Source organism: Somniosus microcephalus, chromosome 16 (assembly GCF_052327205.1).
Source record: "Somniosus microcephalus isolate GS21.2 chromosome 16, FLI_Smic_1.0, whole genome shotgun sequence".
NCBI lineage: Eukaryota > Metazoa > Chordata > Chondrichthyes > Squaliformes > Somniosidae > Somniosus > Somniosus microcephalus.
The window spans coordinates 47,303,897-47,321,144 of NC_141002.1; the positions used below are offsets into that span (position 1 = coordinate 47,303,897).

Below are 17,248 nucleotides of genomic sequence, written 5' to 3' on the forward strand. Positions count from 1 at the left end.
CTTTGGTATTGTTGATAGCGCATCAGTAGCCTATAGTATACACCCAGCAGTGTAACATCTCCTCTATTGTTCCTTAATTCTAGCCAAATAGAATTACCAACTAGAGCTCTGATTGTAATTTTCCGGTGCCAAGACCTATTTGGCCCTGAGTACCAATGGCATCCCACTGGCACTGCCTGGTGAAAGCAATGTCTTGGTATCCTTGGGCACTGCAGGTCGACTAAATTCCTGGGCACAGGGATCAATATTGTTACTGCTACTGGCTCCAATCTGGAACCTCCAGTGTCAGTCTCAAGTTAACTAATCCCAGCACTAGCCACAAGCTGGACCTGATAGAAACTGGTATCACCATTGTCCCGTTGACAACAATAGACATTCGAGACCTGTTATCTGAGCAACCAAGTGAAACTCTCAGCTCAGCATCTAACAGGAAGAGCAAATGAATCCGCCATCTCACTGTCCACCCACACGAGTGGAAGTTCCACATGGAGATGATCTATCCGATATTCCAGACCTGGGGATCTCCACATATAGACAGATTAATCTTTCTGGGAAAATATCATTCCAGAACCAATTTGGCTGATGGTATTTGCCTCTTGTGGGCACAAAACATTACGTACACATTTGCTCCATTTCCTTGACTCAGATAATTCAGATGGCTTCTTCAGAGTGGGCCAAGCAAGCTAAGATTTCCTGACATCCAGGCCTCCCTAGAGATATTCTTCCACTACATCACAGGATTGACCTCTTTTACCTGAGGTCAGATATTTTATCCCAATCCAGACATATTCCACTTGACAGTCTGGCTATTGAAAGATGTCATCTCCTGAATCAGTGTCTCTTACCCCTAGTGGTTGATACTCTAGTCATATGCGCTGTCGAGGCATATGATACAAAATGGAGGAAGTCTTCACTGTGTTCTTTGGAGTGGGTTAACCATGCTACACGTTTAATATATTTTTTAAATGCTTCCAATATTTGACTGAAGTTAGTTTAAAATCAACTTCTGTTTGGGACAGTGTTGCAGCCAATTCAATGGACCCTTTGATTTCCAGTTTGTTAGGGAATCTCTCAGTTCAAACCATTTAGCTGGAAGCTTAGTCCAGCCAAGTCCTTGTTGTCCCCAAACTGCCATTTTAATTTGCTGTTACACATGCAAAGTTGCAATTTGTACTTTCTTTTATGGTAAAACTGCTTTGTTAATGTCCATAGTTTCAGCCTGCAAAGTCATTGAATTCCCTCTGATTGTGAATCAATCTTTATTTGACATCCTGATTTACTTCTTCAGACTCACCCAGAATTCCTACCCAAGGTCACTTCCCAATTTCATTTGGCATAAGAAATTGTTGTCCTATTGTTTTTGCCAGCTTTCATGTCGGTCAGACCTGGGGTGTCCATGAGATTTTTGCTGTATTATCCTAAACATACAGAACAGATTTGCAGCTCCTCAGAGCTGGTTGTTTAGTATAGTGCAGAAATCCCAAGACAAAATGCAAGATTACCTGCCTTGGTCAGATAGTCTACATTCTCTGCATGCTATGATCCCACCTCGACAGGTAGGTGGTGCAGTAAAGCTGCTTCAATGTGGGAACTACTTTGAGATATGCCATGCGCTGAAGGACATGCTCTAAATGTTAGCAGGGCAGTGTTAGTTGCAGAGTTTTATCTATAGTGTTACTTTGAAAGTTTAATCTCCGTTCTGTCAATTGCAGGGCCACCAGCTGAGAGAACCGGTTTTTATGCTGCCATTGGTGTTCTGGTTCTAGTTCTGGTTCTGGTTTTGATTATTGTCTTTGGCTGTATAGTTTGGATACAGATAAAATCCAAACCTAAAGGTAAGGAATGGTCTGATCTAATCCAAGAATTTTAAAATTTATTTCTTGTTTTTTATTGTCATGATGCTTCTCCTCTCCCAGGTCTCCCCAGGCCGTGCACTGTATCTTGGCTGAAAAGTTTAGTTGACTTCCTGCTCCTAGTTGTTTACAGTTGTGCGATGGCTGTCCAGGACTACAATCCTTGTCTTCCCCGTCCCCAGTGTCCACTTGGCCTCTACCCAATGGCACACCTGAAATCCAGGACTTGCTGCATAGAAACATAGAAGATAGGAGCAGGAGTAGGCCATTCGGCCCCTCGAGCCTGCTCCGCCATTCAATGCGATCATGGCTGATCATGCAAATTCAGTACCCTGTCCCTGCTTTCTCCCCATATCCCTTGATCCCTTTAGCCTTAAGAAATATATCCAACTCCTTCTTGAATATATTTAATGAATTGGCCTCTACTGCCTTCTGTGGTAGAGAATTCCACAGGTTCACCACTCTCTGGGTGAAGAAATTCCTCCTCATTTCTGTCCTAAATGGCTTACCCCTTATCCTTAGACTGTGACCCCTGGTTCTGGACTCCCCAACCATCGGGAACGTCCTTCCTGCATCTAGTCTGTCCAGTCCTGTCAGAATTTTATAAGTTTCAATGAGATCCCCTCTCATTCTTCTAAACTCCAGCGAGTATAAGCCCAATCGACCCAATCTCTCCTCGTATGTCATTCCTGCCATCCCAGGTATCAGCCTGGTGAATCTTCGCTGAACTCCTTCCATGGCAAGAACATCCTTCCTCAGATAAGGCGACCAAAACTGCACACAATACTCAAGGTGCGGTCTCACCAAGGCCCTGTACAACTGCAGCAAGACATCCTTGTTCCTGTACTCGAACCCTCTCGCTACGAAGGCCAACATACCATTTGCTTTCTTAACCACCTGCATGCTTACCTTCAGCGACTGGTGCACAAGGACACCCAGGTCTCGTTGCACTTCCCCTTCTCCCAATCTATTGCCATTCAGATAATAATCTGCCTTCCTGTTTTTGACACCAAAGTGGCTAACCTCGCATTTATCCACGTTATATTGCATCTGCCATGCTTCTGCCCAATCACCCAAACTGTCCAAACCATCCTGGAGTTTCTCGGCATCCTCACAGCACACACGCCCACCCAGCTTTGTGTCGTCTGCAAACTTGGAGATATTACCTCTAGTTCCCTTGTCTAGATCATTAATATATATTGTGAATAGTTGGGGTCCAAGGACCGATCCCTGCGGTACCCCACTAGTCACTGCCTGCCACTCGGAAAAAGACCCGTTTATTCCAACTCTTTGCTTTCTGTCTGCCAACCAGTTCTCTATCCAAGTCAATACCTTGCCTCCAATCCCATGTGCCTTAACTTTACACGCTAATCTCTTATGTGGGACCTTATCGAAAGCCTTTTGAAAGTCCAAATACACCGCATCCACTGGTTCTCCCTTATCTATTTTACCAGTTGCATCCTCAAAAAATTCCAGATTAGTCAAGCATGATTTACCTTTTGTAAATCCATGTTGACTTTGTCCGATCCTGTCACTGTTTTCCAAGTGCTCTGCTATTACATCTTTTATAATGAACTCTAGCATTTTCCTCACTACCGATGTTAGGCTTACCGGTCTGTAATTCCCCGTTTTCTCTCTACCACCTTTTTTGAATAGTGTGGTAACATTAGCTACCCTATGCGGGGGAACCTGTGTCCAGCAGTGCAGGAAAAATTTGATGGAGGGGAATGCTGAGGGAAGGATGAAGTGTTCATTACTCTGGTTCACCTAGCAGATAGATTGAGCAGCGCAGCCAGTACCCTGGCCGTGGGACCCCGCCCCCCCCCCCCCCCCAAATATGTTTGGGGGGGGGGGGCGGTGGACCTTGAGGTGGGAGGAAAACGACTTATGAAATGGTGTCTGAATAAGTCAGCTGGTAAACTGGTTCACATTGTCACTGTAGAAAACTCCATGTGCATTTGTCTCCTTTATGATCCATTAGCGTGTTGCTGGCCTCAGTTGGTGCAAAGGAGATGGTGGAGGTCAGGTGCTTTTTCATGCAAATGAAGAGTCACCCGGGCCAGCTTTTCTAAACTTTTGCTGATCAGCTACAGCAGGTCTGCCCTCTTGACCAGGGTCTTTCATGGAGCATGTGTGAGGAGAAGGATAGACAAGTAATAAATACAGAAAAATCTAATGTAATGTGAAAACATTGTTTTAATATACAAAAAAAACCTAAAGCAAGCTGATTGGCTACAGGAAGGTGTGAGTGGTGTGGGTAGACTTTTATGATTTTTGTTTCTGACTGGTATTCTTTCAGCCTTAATCACCAGTCACACCACATCATACAAATTAATTCTCTACATACTTTGAGAATTGATTACTTAATGGCTTTGAACCATGATTGTATTTCTAAAATATGATTGCATTTCATTAAATGATTTAAATTGTTGAGACCAGGACTCGCAAGCTGGGGGGTGGTGGATGGGCTAAAGTACCTTCAAATTATAGGTTGCTATTGGGTTATGGTACAACCAGTAGTTACACATAAGCTGCTTGCTGCTTAAACTTGTCATTTACATCAGTTACTTCTGAATCAGTGTCTCTATCTGACAAAGTGTCAGATCTCCCCAGGCTATGGGATCAAGTAAATGTTTTTTTTTATTCATTCATGTGATGTGGGCATTGCTGGCAATACCAGCATTTATTGCCCATCGCTAGTTGCCCTTGAGAAGGTGGTGGTGAGCTGACTTCTTCAACCGCTGCAGTCAGTGTGGTGCAGGTACTTCCACAGTGCTGTTAGGGAGGGAGTTCCAGGATTTTGACCCAGCAACGATGAAGCATCGACGATATACTTCCAAGTCAGGATGGTGTGTGACTTGGAGGAGAACTTGGAGGTGGTGATGTTCCCATTCGCCTGCTGCCCTTGTTCTAGGTGGTAGAGGTCGCGGGTTTGGGAGGTGCTGCCGAAGAAGCCTTGGCGAGTTGCTGCAGCCACACTAGTGGAGGGAGTGAATGTTGGTTGGATGGGGTGCCAATCAAGTGGGCTGCTTTGTCCTGGATGGTGTCAAGCTTCTTGAGTGTTGGTGGAGCTGCACTCATCCAGGCAAGTGGAGAGTATTCCATCACACTCCTTACTTGTGCCTTGTAGATGGTGACCTTATGATGGAGGGAAGGTCATTGATGAAGCAGAGAGTGAGGTGAGAGTGTCTGTCCTTGACATCAAGGCAGCATTTGACCGAGTGTGGCATCAAGGAGCCCTAGTAAAACTGAAGTCAATGGGAATCGGGGGGGGGGGGGGGGAAATGCTCCACTAGCTGGCGTCATACCTAGCACAAAGAAAGATAGTTGTGGTGGTTGAAGGTGAATCATCACAGCCCCAGGACATTGCTACAGGAGTTCCTCAGGGCAGTGTCCTAGGCCCAACCATCTTCAGCTGCTTCATTAATGACCTTGATAAGGTCAAAGATAAGGATGTTCGCTGATGACTGCACAGTGTTCAGCACCATTCACAACTCCTCAGATAATGAAGCAGTCCATGCCTTCATGCAGCAAGACCTGGATGACGTTCAGGCTTGGGCTGATAAGTGGCAGGTAACATTCGCACCACAGAAGTGCCAGGCAATGGCTATCTCCAACAAGCGAGAGTCTAACCACCTCCCCTTGACGTTCAACGGCATTACCGTCGCTGAATCCCCCACTATCAACATCCTGGGTGTCACCATCGACCAGAAACTTAACTGGACCAGCCACATAAATACTGTGGCAACAAGAGCAGGTCAGAGGCTGGGTATTCCACCATCTGCAAGGCACAAGTAAGGAGTGTGATGGAATACTCTCCACTTGCCTGGATGAGTGCAGCTCCAACAACACTCAAGAAGCTCGACACTATCCAGGACAAAGCAGCCCACTTGATTGGCACCCCATACACCACCTTAAACATTCACTCCCTCCACCACCGGTGTACCGTGGCTGCAGTGTGCACCATCTAGAAGATGCACTGCAGCAACTCGCCAAGGCTTCTTCGGAAGCACCTCCCAAACCCACGACCTCTTCCACCTAGAAGGACAAGAGCAGCAGGCACATGGGAACACCACCACCTCCAAGTTCCCCTCCAAGTCACACACCATCCTGACTTCGATGAATGTCGCCGATCCTTCATCGTCGCTGGGTCAGAATCCTGGAACTCCCTCCCTAACAGCACTGTGGGAGTACCTTCACCACATGGACTGCAGCGGTTCAAGGCAGCAGCTCACCACCACCTTCTCAAGGGCAACTAGGGATGGGCAATAAATGCTGGCCTTACCAGCGACGCCCACATCCCATAAACAAATTTTAAAAAAAGCAGCTGAAGATGGTTGGGCCTAGGACACTGCCCTGAGGAACTCCTGCAGTGATGTCCTGGGGCTGTGATGATTGACCTCCAACCACCACAACCATCTTCCTTTGTGCTAGGTATGACTCCAGCCAGTGGAGAGTTTTGCTCCCCCCCCTCCCCGGTTCCCATTGACTTCAGTTTTATTAGGGCTCCTTGATGCCACGTTCGGTCAAATGCTGCCTTGATGTCGGGCAATCACTCTCTCCTCACCTCTGGAATTCGGCTCCTTTGGCCATGTTTGGACCAAAGCTGTAATGAGGTCTGCCGAGTGGTCCTGACGTACCCAAACTGGGCATCAGTGAGCAGGTTATTGGTGAGTAAGTGCCGCTTGATAGCACTGTCGACGACACCTTCCATCACTTTGCTGATGATTGAGAGTCGACTGATGGGGCGTAATTGGCCGGATTGGATTTGTCCTGCTTTTTGTGGACAGGACATACCTGGGCTGTTTTCCACATCGTCGGATAGATGCCTGTGTTGTAGCTGTACTGGAACAGCTTGGCTAGAGGCGTGGCTAGTTCTGGAGTACAAGTCTTCAGCATGATAGCCAGGATGTTGTCGGGGCCCATAGCCTTTGCTAACTCCAGTGCGCTCAGTGCGATATTACGTGGAGTGAATCGAATTGGCTGAAGACTGATTTCTGTGATGGTGGGGACCTCAGGAGGAGGCTGATCTAGATCATCCACTCGGCACTTCTGGCTGAAGATGGTTGCAAACGCTTCAGCTTTGTCTTTTGCACTCACGTGCTAGGCTCCACCATCATTGAGGATGGGGATATTCATGGAGCCTCCTCCCATTAGTTGTTTAATGGTCCACCACCATTCACGACTGGATGTGGCAGGACTGCAGAGCTTTGATCTGATCCGTTGATGGTGGGATCACTTAGCCCCGTCTAAAGAATGCTGCTTCCGCATTTTAGCATGCATGTAGTCCTGTGTTGCAGCTTCCCCTTGTGTTCATTTTTAGGTGGGCCTGGTGCTGCTCCCAGCATGCTCTTCTACTTATTGAACCAGGGTTGTTCCCCTGGCTTGGTGGTAATGGTAAGAGTGAGGGATATGCCGGGCCATGAGGTTACAGATTGTGGTGGAATACAATTCTGCTGCTGCTGATGGCCCACAGCACCTCATGGATGCCCAGTTTTGAGCTGCTAGATCTGTTCTAAATCTGTCGCATTTAGCACGGTTGCTCTATACAAGTAGGAGGTTTTTTAAAATAAAAATCTTATGTTTGCATAGTGTTTTGTTTTGTAAGTATTTTTACCCAGCATTTCTGTCCTTTTTCCCCCCCCCCATTTCTCACAATTCTGAAATAAAAAGTATTTGAATACAATGCCGATGCCCCAATGTGTGATCGTGTGTGGTTCAGTCAAAGAAAGTACTCTACAACATGCACTGAATCTGTATGGTTACATTGTGTTCATTTGGTAACTGAGGAAATGTGGTTGGGGGAGTGGAAACAAATTCTTTTTGGGGTCACGGATCTCTGCATTCTGCTTGTTATAAAGAACAGCTATTCTCACTGATGGTTTACAATTCTTGACATTAATACCATCTTTCTTTGTCTTTTAGAAAGGAAACCCCCACTATCGAATGGTAAGTTAGCCAAACTATCCATCTATCTCATACATGTGTGAATGTATTAAAAAGTTACATGTGTGTACTTCATGTCAGTATTTATTATGAATTCCTATGTTCAATGTATGTATAATGCAAACTGCCTTATGTAAACTTGTTATGCTTACACTTTCCTTCCAGTAGAGGTGACCTAGCACCATCACTGGCAGGAGGGTGTAATTACAATGTGACAAAGGCAGTTCCATTATAAATGTGGATGTAGGAATTTATAATGGAAATATAAAAATAAGGACAGAATGTTGACTCTAAAATGGTAACTGATGTTTGCGTGCCCTGGTCCAAATATCCTTCTGCCCTCTAACCCCATGTTATATGAAGGCCACGCTTGATTTTTGATTCCATGTGTGCAGTTGACACGTATTTACTTCAAATCTTTGTACCAGGTAAATGTGCAGTGTATCAGTGCTTTTTCACACTGCCATAGATCAGTAGGACATGTCTTTGTGACAATGATTTGCTCCCCCACCCCACCCTCCAAGATTACAGCATAGATACAGATGAGAAAAGCCATTCAGCCCATTTTAATGATTCCAGAATTATGTCCCGAAAACCATTCACTTGTTGCTCACTCCGTGAGAAGAACTTCCTGACGTCAATCTTCAATTTGGCTTCCACTAGTTTAAACCTGTGTCCCCTTGTCCCTGTCCTGTTTTTTAATTTCAAGTAGTGTTCTGAATTTTACCACTTACTACTATCTGTATACCTGTACAAAACACCTTTCAATCATTCCCTCACATTCAGTTTCCCCTCTTCACTTGCTCACAGACGGCATCCCGTTTCTCAAAACTGCTGGCGCAAAACCACGCGCAAAGATACTCGATTACATGGATCCCAACCTTTATTAAGGCACCGAATTTGAGGTTGGTGGCGTAGCTAAGGAGTACACCGCCGACCTCCGAAAGGAATCCACACTTACCTGCGAACTCCCCTTCGAGAAGTAGCTTTGAAATGCTGCGGAGTGGCCCACTGATCCCAGGGGCACACCGTTGTGCGTCAGTGTACCTGGGATCATGTGGGGCGGTGCTAGTTTCACTTCCTGACTCTTAGCCAATCAGGAAATGCAGAAATCTCCAATGGAACAGCATTAAGAGGGAATGATTGAAAGTTCATCAAATTGCCCCTGCTGTCTCCAATTGATTACTGAAGACCCTTTTCTTATTTTGTGGATATGTATGACTTTCTGCATGATATTACACATTCATATTTTCATTTAATAATGTGCATTGTGAATCACTAAAGAAGTGAATTGATTTGTGAATGCAAATTACGGTATATGCCTTTTGTTAATTGCTATTAAAAAAAAAAAAATGACTGGTAAGATGAACAAGTCTGCAGTTTTACCTAACACAGTAAATTGAAGTTATTTTGATTTCCACAGTTTAACCTAAATGCATAGATATTAAAGTAATTACTTTAGCAGATGGTTAAATGTTTCTGGCTTGTGGTTATGGACCATAAAACTCAATTAGGATGCTTTTTATGGGCTGTAGCATACAATCTTCTCATCACCCCCCCCCCACCCCGCAAATGCCGTGCAACAGGCTCCTACGCCTGTTTGCACCAGCCGTGAAAATTTTCAGGGTAATTAATGCACAGTTGGTGGGCAATTAGCCCAACTTTTCACTAGCACATCATTTGAATGAGGACTTGACAGTCGCAGCGGATCATATGGCTATTCGGAACTTGACAGATCGCAAGTTCAGGATTTAGCGCATGCTAACTTGTGGTCAGTTTCAGATGCGGTATGACGGCGTACTCGGAGTACACCGTCATACCGACCGCGAATTCGGGGCCAGAGTAAATGCAGTAACATTTGCAGGCGTCATGTGATCAGAACGTCACGTGATCAAACCTCCAGGAATGCCTCCAACCATAGTTGGCTACCCAAGTCCACATGCGTATTTGGCAGTGGTCACTGAATAGAATTCTGCCAAATTTATCATCATGCCCCCTCCCTCTCTCTGACTGGCTGCAATGAGTTCACTCATCAAAGACCTGTCTGGTTGAAAATATCATTTGTTTCTCAGTTTCATCCAGTTAAATAAAAACAATCTAATTTGTTCCAGATGAACCAACAGTTGTACACCCAGAACTTCCACAGGTGAAAAAGAAAGTTCTGATCATTTATTCACTGGACCACGATCTCTACAAGAACGTCGTCCTGGCGTTTGCACAGTTCCTGATGACTGCCTGTGGTACCGAAGTAACCTTAGATTATTTACAGAGTAACAAGGTTGCAGAAGTCGGGCACATCAATTGGCTCGCATTGCACAAAATTGAGTCAGACAAGATTATAATCTTGTGCTCCCGTGGGACGAGGGCGAAGTGGGAAGCTATGCTGCGGGTCAGACAGAGCCAGATTTTGCTGAAAAGTGATGAATGCTCACCAATGCATGACATGTTCACTCTTGCCATGAACCTGATTTTGCCAGACTTTAAACGGCCGGCTTCATTTGGGAAATATATTGTTGCATATTTTGATGGCATCTGCAGTGCAGAAGACGTACCTGATCCATTTAATGTCGGCGTGAAGTACAAACTGATGAAACAGTTTGAGGAAATACACTTCCGAGTGCAGGACTTGGAGAAATATGAACCAGGAAAAACTTACCGCGTGGCAGGAATAACAATGGATGATTACCACAAACACCCATCAGGTAAAATGCTGAAAAATGCAGTTCAGAAGTTTAAGTTGTTGCAAATGGAGCAGCCCGACTGGTTTGAGAAAGAATGTATTGCCTTCCCAGAGGAAGCAGGGACTGAGCCGGACTGGACTAAAGTACCTTGTGATCTATCAATTAGCCAAAACATTGTGCAGTTCAAGCCCCTTGCTGATGTGCCCTGTACCGTGAATGAAATGTACATGGCCACATCAAGTGATGAGACACTTATGAGGTGTCCAGTGGGATTTGAGCATAGAGTCCAAGACATCAGTTTGTCACAAAATATGATTGGAGTAGACGGCAAGGAGGCACAGGTGCTCAACCCGATATACACCCTGGAGCCATTGTACTGCACGTCAATGTCAGGCTGTAGTCAGAGTGTGTTAAACTGTCCCAGCTTTGAGTCTCCTCCTAAGGCAGAACAGGAGCCACTGTTGCAGAAGGGTTGGATTATGAGGAATGATATCGGGGACTTTCCTCCGCACAGTTGCGAAGGCGACATTACAATGAATGAAATTGGTGTGCATTCAGGCGGTGACCAGGTCTCGAGTATTTCTCATGATGTAAAGAAGAGACTTCAAGACCTTCAGCAGATGCTGCTCCTTCAGGGTTTAATGTCTTCACAAGACTCACCCAGGCCAAGTCCCTTGCACAGTGAAGTTATTGGCTATCCACACTCTCTCTCTCTCATAGAGAAAGAAGAGAATGTAGATTCAGACCAGGGCTATAGCTCCAAGCAGTCATTCTCAGTGGATGAAATCCCATCAGCAGGTGTGAGCACTTCTTCTGAAGCACTTAATGCATTAAAAATGCTGCAGATGGCTTTACTTGATGAAAGCATGAGAATAACGGAGTAGAAGGTGAACGCATGGTGCAAATTACGCAGTGCTTGTGACTTACAGACAGCTACCTTAATGACTCAAGACAGTGAATACCAGCACCATGTGTGAATGTGGCAGACCTGATGGTCTTTTCCTGCCCTCACTTTCTTAAGTTTATATATATTATACTGTGTGAAAAAAATCAATACGTAAACCATCAGGTAAATGACTTAAAACTTAGAAGCAGATTTAAATTGCTCGTCAAGTTTGCATACTATCTTTCACTCTAAGACCAGCATATCGTGACTGATAAAGTGGGCTCTTTAAAATCTATGACCAAGATGACTGCAGTGGATTCAGAATAAAATCTATGATTACCGATCTGATTGTGTGAAAGGATTCACTGAATTTCAGTCCAATGGTTTGTGACTGAGGATAAACAGGTGTCAAAATATTAGTAATCCAGGGCAACCCAAGCTTGTAGGTTTAAGGTGTTGGCAACTTTTTTTTATAACTTGTGTCCACACCAATCTCCAGATGACAAAGTTGTTTAATTGTGCCATAAGTTAGGAATGGAGACTGATCTAGGAATTTAAGCAATATGTACAGTTTATCCACGACCAAGGGATTACACACAACTTGCTGCTCCCTGCCCGATGATGTAAGAGTGCCATCAAACAAGCAGGTTCATTACCTCAAAAGAATATTGTGTCATGGGTGGCAGCATTCAGAATGAGCCTGCAGCCAGGTCTCCAAGAATCTATGGTCGTTTCCTCTGGAAAACTTAAGAGCTTGTGCTTCCTAAACTTCCTCACTACAAAGAGTTCTTTTTGGTTATGTGATTGAGGGCGTTTCTATGTGAAAACTAAACTTTAGGGTTTTGGCAGTGTGAAGCAGTTACAAATCAGTTCCCAGTGAGCCAGAGCGCTTTACATTGTAATCTAAATGGTTAACCTCAACAACAAGAACAATTTGTATTTATATAGCACCTTTAACGTCATAAAATGTCCCACAGCGCTTCACAGGAGTATTAGAAGACAAAAAAATTTGACACCGAGTCACATAAGGAGAAATTAGGGCAGGTGACCAAAAGCTTGGTCAAAGAAGTAGGTTTGAAGAGTGTCTTAAAGGAGGAAAGAGAGGTAGCGAGGCTTAGAAGTTTAGGCAGGGAATTTCAGAGCTTAGAGCCTAGGCAACAGAAGGCACGGCCACCAATGGTTGAGCAATTATAATCAGGGATGCTCAAGAGGGCAGAATTAGAGGAGCGCAGATATCTCGGTGGGAGGGGGTGGTGTTGTGGGGCTGTAGGAGATTAGAGTTAGGGAGGGGCGAGGCCATGGAGGGATTTGTAAACAAGGATGAGAATTTGGAAATCGAGGCGTTGCTTAACCGGGAGCCAACGTAGGTCAGCGAGCACAGGGGTGATGGGTGAACGGGACTTGGTGCGAGGTAGGACACGGGCAGCCGAGCTTTGGATGACCTCAAGTTTACGTAGGGTAGAATGTGGGAGGCCAGCCAGGAGTGCTTTGGAATAGTCAAGTCTAGAGGTAACAAAGGCATGGATGAGGGTTTCAGCAGCGGATGAACTGAGGCAAGGGTGGAGACGGGCAATGTTACGGAGGTGGAAATAGGTGGTCTTAGTTATGCTGCGGATATGCAGTCGAAAGCTCATTTCAGGGTCAAATATGACACCGAGGTTGCGAACAGTGTGGTTCAGCCTCAGACAGATGTTGGGGAGAGGGATGGAGTCAGTGGCTAGGAAACAAGAGTTTGTGGCAGGGACTGAAAACCATGGCTTCAGTCTTCCCAATATTTAATTGGAGAAAATTTCTGCTCATCCAGCACTGGATATTGGCCAAGCAGTCTGACAATTTAGAGACCATGGAGGGGTCGAGAGAAGCGGTTAGTGAGGTAGAGCTGGGTATCGTCAGCGTACATGTGGAAACTGACGCTGTGTTTTCGGATGATGTCGCCAAGGAGCAGCATGTAGATGAGAAATAGGAGGGGGCCAAGGATAGATCTTTGAAAAGCAAAGGCGGGTGAGGAAGTGTTTGATAATGGGAATCAGTTGATATCAACAAAATTGTTACGGGGATTCCAGTGAATGTACGGTAATGTAATATTTATCATGTGGACTGTATGTAATTTTAGTTTTCATTGCACATTGTAATTAGCATAAGTGATGTTTGTTTTATCAATGAGAAACTAGTCTCAACCACTAATTTCTATCATATCAATAAATATTTTTCTAAATTTATTTGTGATGTTTCAATTTCATAAAGAAAGAAGCAACTTTCATGGCCCAGAACATTGAAGGTGCTGTTAGTAGGCAGACACAGCAATCAATTGGCACATAGCCGGGACCCATACACACTACCTGTTTTTCTGGTAGTGTGGGTTGACTGTTGATCAGGACACCTCCCTGCGCAACTTTGAATAGTACTCCGGAGATCTTTTAAGTCCACATGGGCAGGTGGGGCCTCGGTTTAACACCTCATCCAAAAGATGGCAACGCAGACAATGTAAGACTCCCTAGATTATATGCTCAAACTTTGGAGTGAGGCTTGATCCCAGTAACTTCTGTTTGAGGCGAGATTGCTGCCACTCTACCAAGCTGATTGTATCAGTACAAAGAGCAACAACTGTCCTCAAAGCATTTCTCAATTAACCTGGCTCTGTATTGGCTTCCCCCACCGCCCCCGACCTTCTGACTTTTCTTTCCTGAAGTCAGATTCAAGCTGTGGTATGGTTCTATGGGTGCTGTATTCCCAAATGACCATTCATCATGTACAAGCCTAGATCATGTCATTGGGTTATTCCCAGACATCCCCCACATGTTCACTTTCCACAGGAGTCATTGTGTAATGCCACAGCCCGGTTGTAGCACCCTATTGATGTTTTAGCTGCGATCAGCTAACTGGAAGACTGGCACCTTTCTGACCGCCATTTACTCACTTAGCCAGTGGAGTTTTTGTTCTTGGTAGTACATATTCCAGAGAACTCGTGCGGTATAAGTCGCTGTTTCTTTTTTAAAAAAAACAAGCTAAGAAGTGCTCAATTCTTAGAACAAAAAAGTAACTACTTGCAGATTGATTTTTCCTGTTCTTCGTACTGCATATACTGCTGATGTCAAACGTAACCCCTCAAAAGAGATAGACCAATCAGATGCATCTATTTCATCAGATACAATAAGGGCACCTTGGATGTTCTGTACTTGTGTACTGTCTCAAAATGGCAGAAAGCCTTCTCGCTTATATTGCTTTGTGCTGTTCTTTCCCTTTGTTTCCATGGTATCACCAAGACAGTCTTGTATCATTGCTGCAAGCTGTCCTGATTCTATGGACTTGCAATTGTAAAAAGCCACCATGATTCAAACTTTTTCTCCAAAGATCAATAAACAGCAGCTGATCTATAATTTCTAACTTGGCTAAAGGTATGTTCTGACACACATGTCACCTTTGTGAGAGATTGTCAAATTAGAAGAATGTTTGTGTTGTGGGTCTGGCACTGTAGAATCCTTAACTAAGAAAAGACTAATTTTATCAGTGGGGTGGATTCAAATTGTAGGTCCCAGAGGTGCCATCATTTTGTTAATTTAAATCATCACTGACTAAAGCTATTGTCTTCATAAGTTTCCTCTTGTAAAAATACAAGTAAAATAAGACTAAACCCAGAGATAGAGATGACTATCGCCCCAGTTTCAAATACGGGCAGCAATCAGGTGGGCAGGGCAATTGGGAAGGTCCCATGACGTTACCAGAGTGAGGCCCGGGCGATTTGAACTCCCAGGCCTCAATTATCATAAAATTATGGGCTTGCCCACCTGATCACATCAGGAAACAGGCAGTCTGCCCAATTTTGCTGTGCAATTTCTGACAGGCCACCCAAGACATACTTAAAGTGAAAATGCATCCCTTAAAGCAAGGTTGCAGTCCCTGATACCAGATTTCTTTGCAATAGAATTGCTGTCGTTGTAATGAGTCGGAGGGCTGCCCCCCAGGTTTTCAGATGCCGTCCTGGTGAAGGTGGTCAGGGCAAGAATAGAGCTGCTGTTCCCCAGCTCCCACAGGAGCATCCTTTGGGTAACTAGCCTGCATGCCTAGACAGCGGAGGCTAAGAGGTTCTTGCTCTCTTCACATCACACACGAACAGCATTCTCTTATCCCATCCTAGCACTTGCAGAACCAGCAACTCCTTCCACACTTCACATTCACCACCTCCCCATCCTCATTCAATCTTGTTTCTCCAGCACTCAGCACATGCATTATAAGCTTAAGCTGTACATATCTCCACTTAAATTTTCAACAGCCACTCATCTCTTGCAGTCTCTTAATGCCAGACAAGACCAATACCATAATACCAGGGAGACTAGCAAGACAGGAGGAGGAGAGGGGAGTAACCGACATAATAGTCCTCACCCAAACGGAGCACAAAGCCCTGGAGATGAGTGACCCAGGTAAAGCCATGAGCATCGGGGAAGGCAATATACTAATGTCCAGCCTCTCAACACTTGCCAACACTCCTTACACCACTCAACAACTTCGTCAGCTTCAGCAATACTGAAGACACTTCAGAAGAGGAGGACAATCCTCCTGAGGATGCAGTGTCGCGTGTTCCATCCTTCTCAAACACCAGCATGGACATTGGCACTCCACGTGATTTAGATGGTGAGGTAGAGGGGGCTGCATGTGGTGCGAGAGAGCAGCAGCAGCAGGTACTCACGGCCCAGGAGACAGCTCACTGGAACGCGAGCCCCTCTCCCAGCTTTGCTGGAGCAGGACAGAGATGAGGACTTTAGGAGCCTAGCTATGAAAAGAAAACTGCTTGCCTCATAAGCAGCCTTTAACAAATCCATGCTCGCTGTCCCTTATTAACCCATGCTTCTCCAAGTGAGAATTAATTTTGTCCTTGACAATGATCTCTAGTTGTTTTCCCACCACTGACATTAGACTCACTGACCTGTAGTTAGCAGCTTTATCTCTCTCCCCTTTTTTGAACCGGGGTGTAACATTTGCAATCCTCCAGTCTTCTGGCACCACTCCCATATCCAAGGAGGTTTGAACGATTGTGGTCGGAACTTCTGCTATCTCCACTCTTGCTTCCGTCAGCAACCTAGGATGCATCCGTTTGGACTGTGTGACTTGAGGGATGCCAACCAATGTTTCTGTTAATTTTTTTGGGGTGCGCGGCCCCTTAAGAGCTGGGCGGCCCATTCAAAATACTGCGGTTTTTCCTATTGAAAAGCTGGCATGCCGACAGTGCGGGAGGTCGAGTGCTGCGCACCCGCACAGCTTAAAGGGAACATTGATGCCAACCTACTTAGCACTTCCTTTCTAACTATTTTTATCCTATCCAATATCTACTCCCTCCCCCTCCACTGCAACATTATCTTCAACCTCTTCATTTGTGAAGACAGATGCAAAATACTCATTCAGTACCTCAGTCATGCCCTCTGCCTCCACAAGAAGATTTCCTTCTTTGTCCTTAATTGGCCATTTCTTAAACTATCCTTTTACATTTTATGTTTAGAAAAGATTTTTTGGTTCCCTTTTTATGTTACCCACTAATCTTTTCTCATTCTTTATTTGCCTTTTGTATTATTTTACAATTTCCCCCTGCACTCTGCCTGGTTTTCTACTCACCTTTTATTGTTTTAATTTCTATTTCCTGTCATCCAGGGAGCTCCAGCTTTGGGTGCCCCATCTTTCCATCTTATGGAAATATGCTTGGTTTGTACCTAAACTATCTCCGCCTTGAAGGCCTGTGTTTGGCCAATCTTTATTTCCAGAGAACCTGTGCTAGATCCCTTCTCAAAATCACTGAAATTGGCTTGCTTCCAGTTGGGTATTTATATGATTTTTCTTGGTCTCTTTCCATAACTACTTTAAACCTGGTGTGGAGATGCCAGAGTTGGACTGGG

The 17,248-nt window shown here is 44.9% G+C and overlaps 2 protein-coding genes across 4 annotated transcripts in view; one reads left to right on the top strand and one right to left on the bottom strand.

Moving 5' to 3' along the window:
* The window catches only part of LOC147106125 (interleukin-17 receptor A-like), a 67,339-nt gene extending 53,754 nt beyond the window's left edge, over positions 1-13,585 (top strand). For 2 of the 3 annotated variants that reach the window (XM_086008921.1, XM_086008922.1), the window contains 3 exons: positions 1,713-1,835; positions 7,779-7,802; positions 9,911-13,585. In XM_086008921.1, the coding sequence (XP_085865047.1) occupies positions 1,713-1,835; positions 7,779-7,802; positions 9,911-11,364 (1,601 nt within the window). In that variant the 3' untranslated portion in view covers positions 11,365-13,585. The remainder of the gene's footprint in view (positions 1-1,712; positions 1,836-7,778; positions 7,803-9,910) is intronic. The other variant, XM_086008923.1, reaches the window with a different exon arrangement.
* The window catches only part of tmem121b (transmembrane protein 121B), a 53,574-nt gene that overhangs the window by 25,159 nt on the left and 11,167 nt on the right, over positions 1-17,248 (bottom strand). The gene's annotated exons all lie outside the window — the stretch shown is intronic.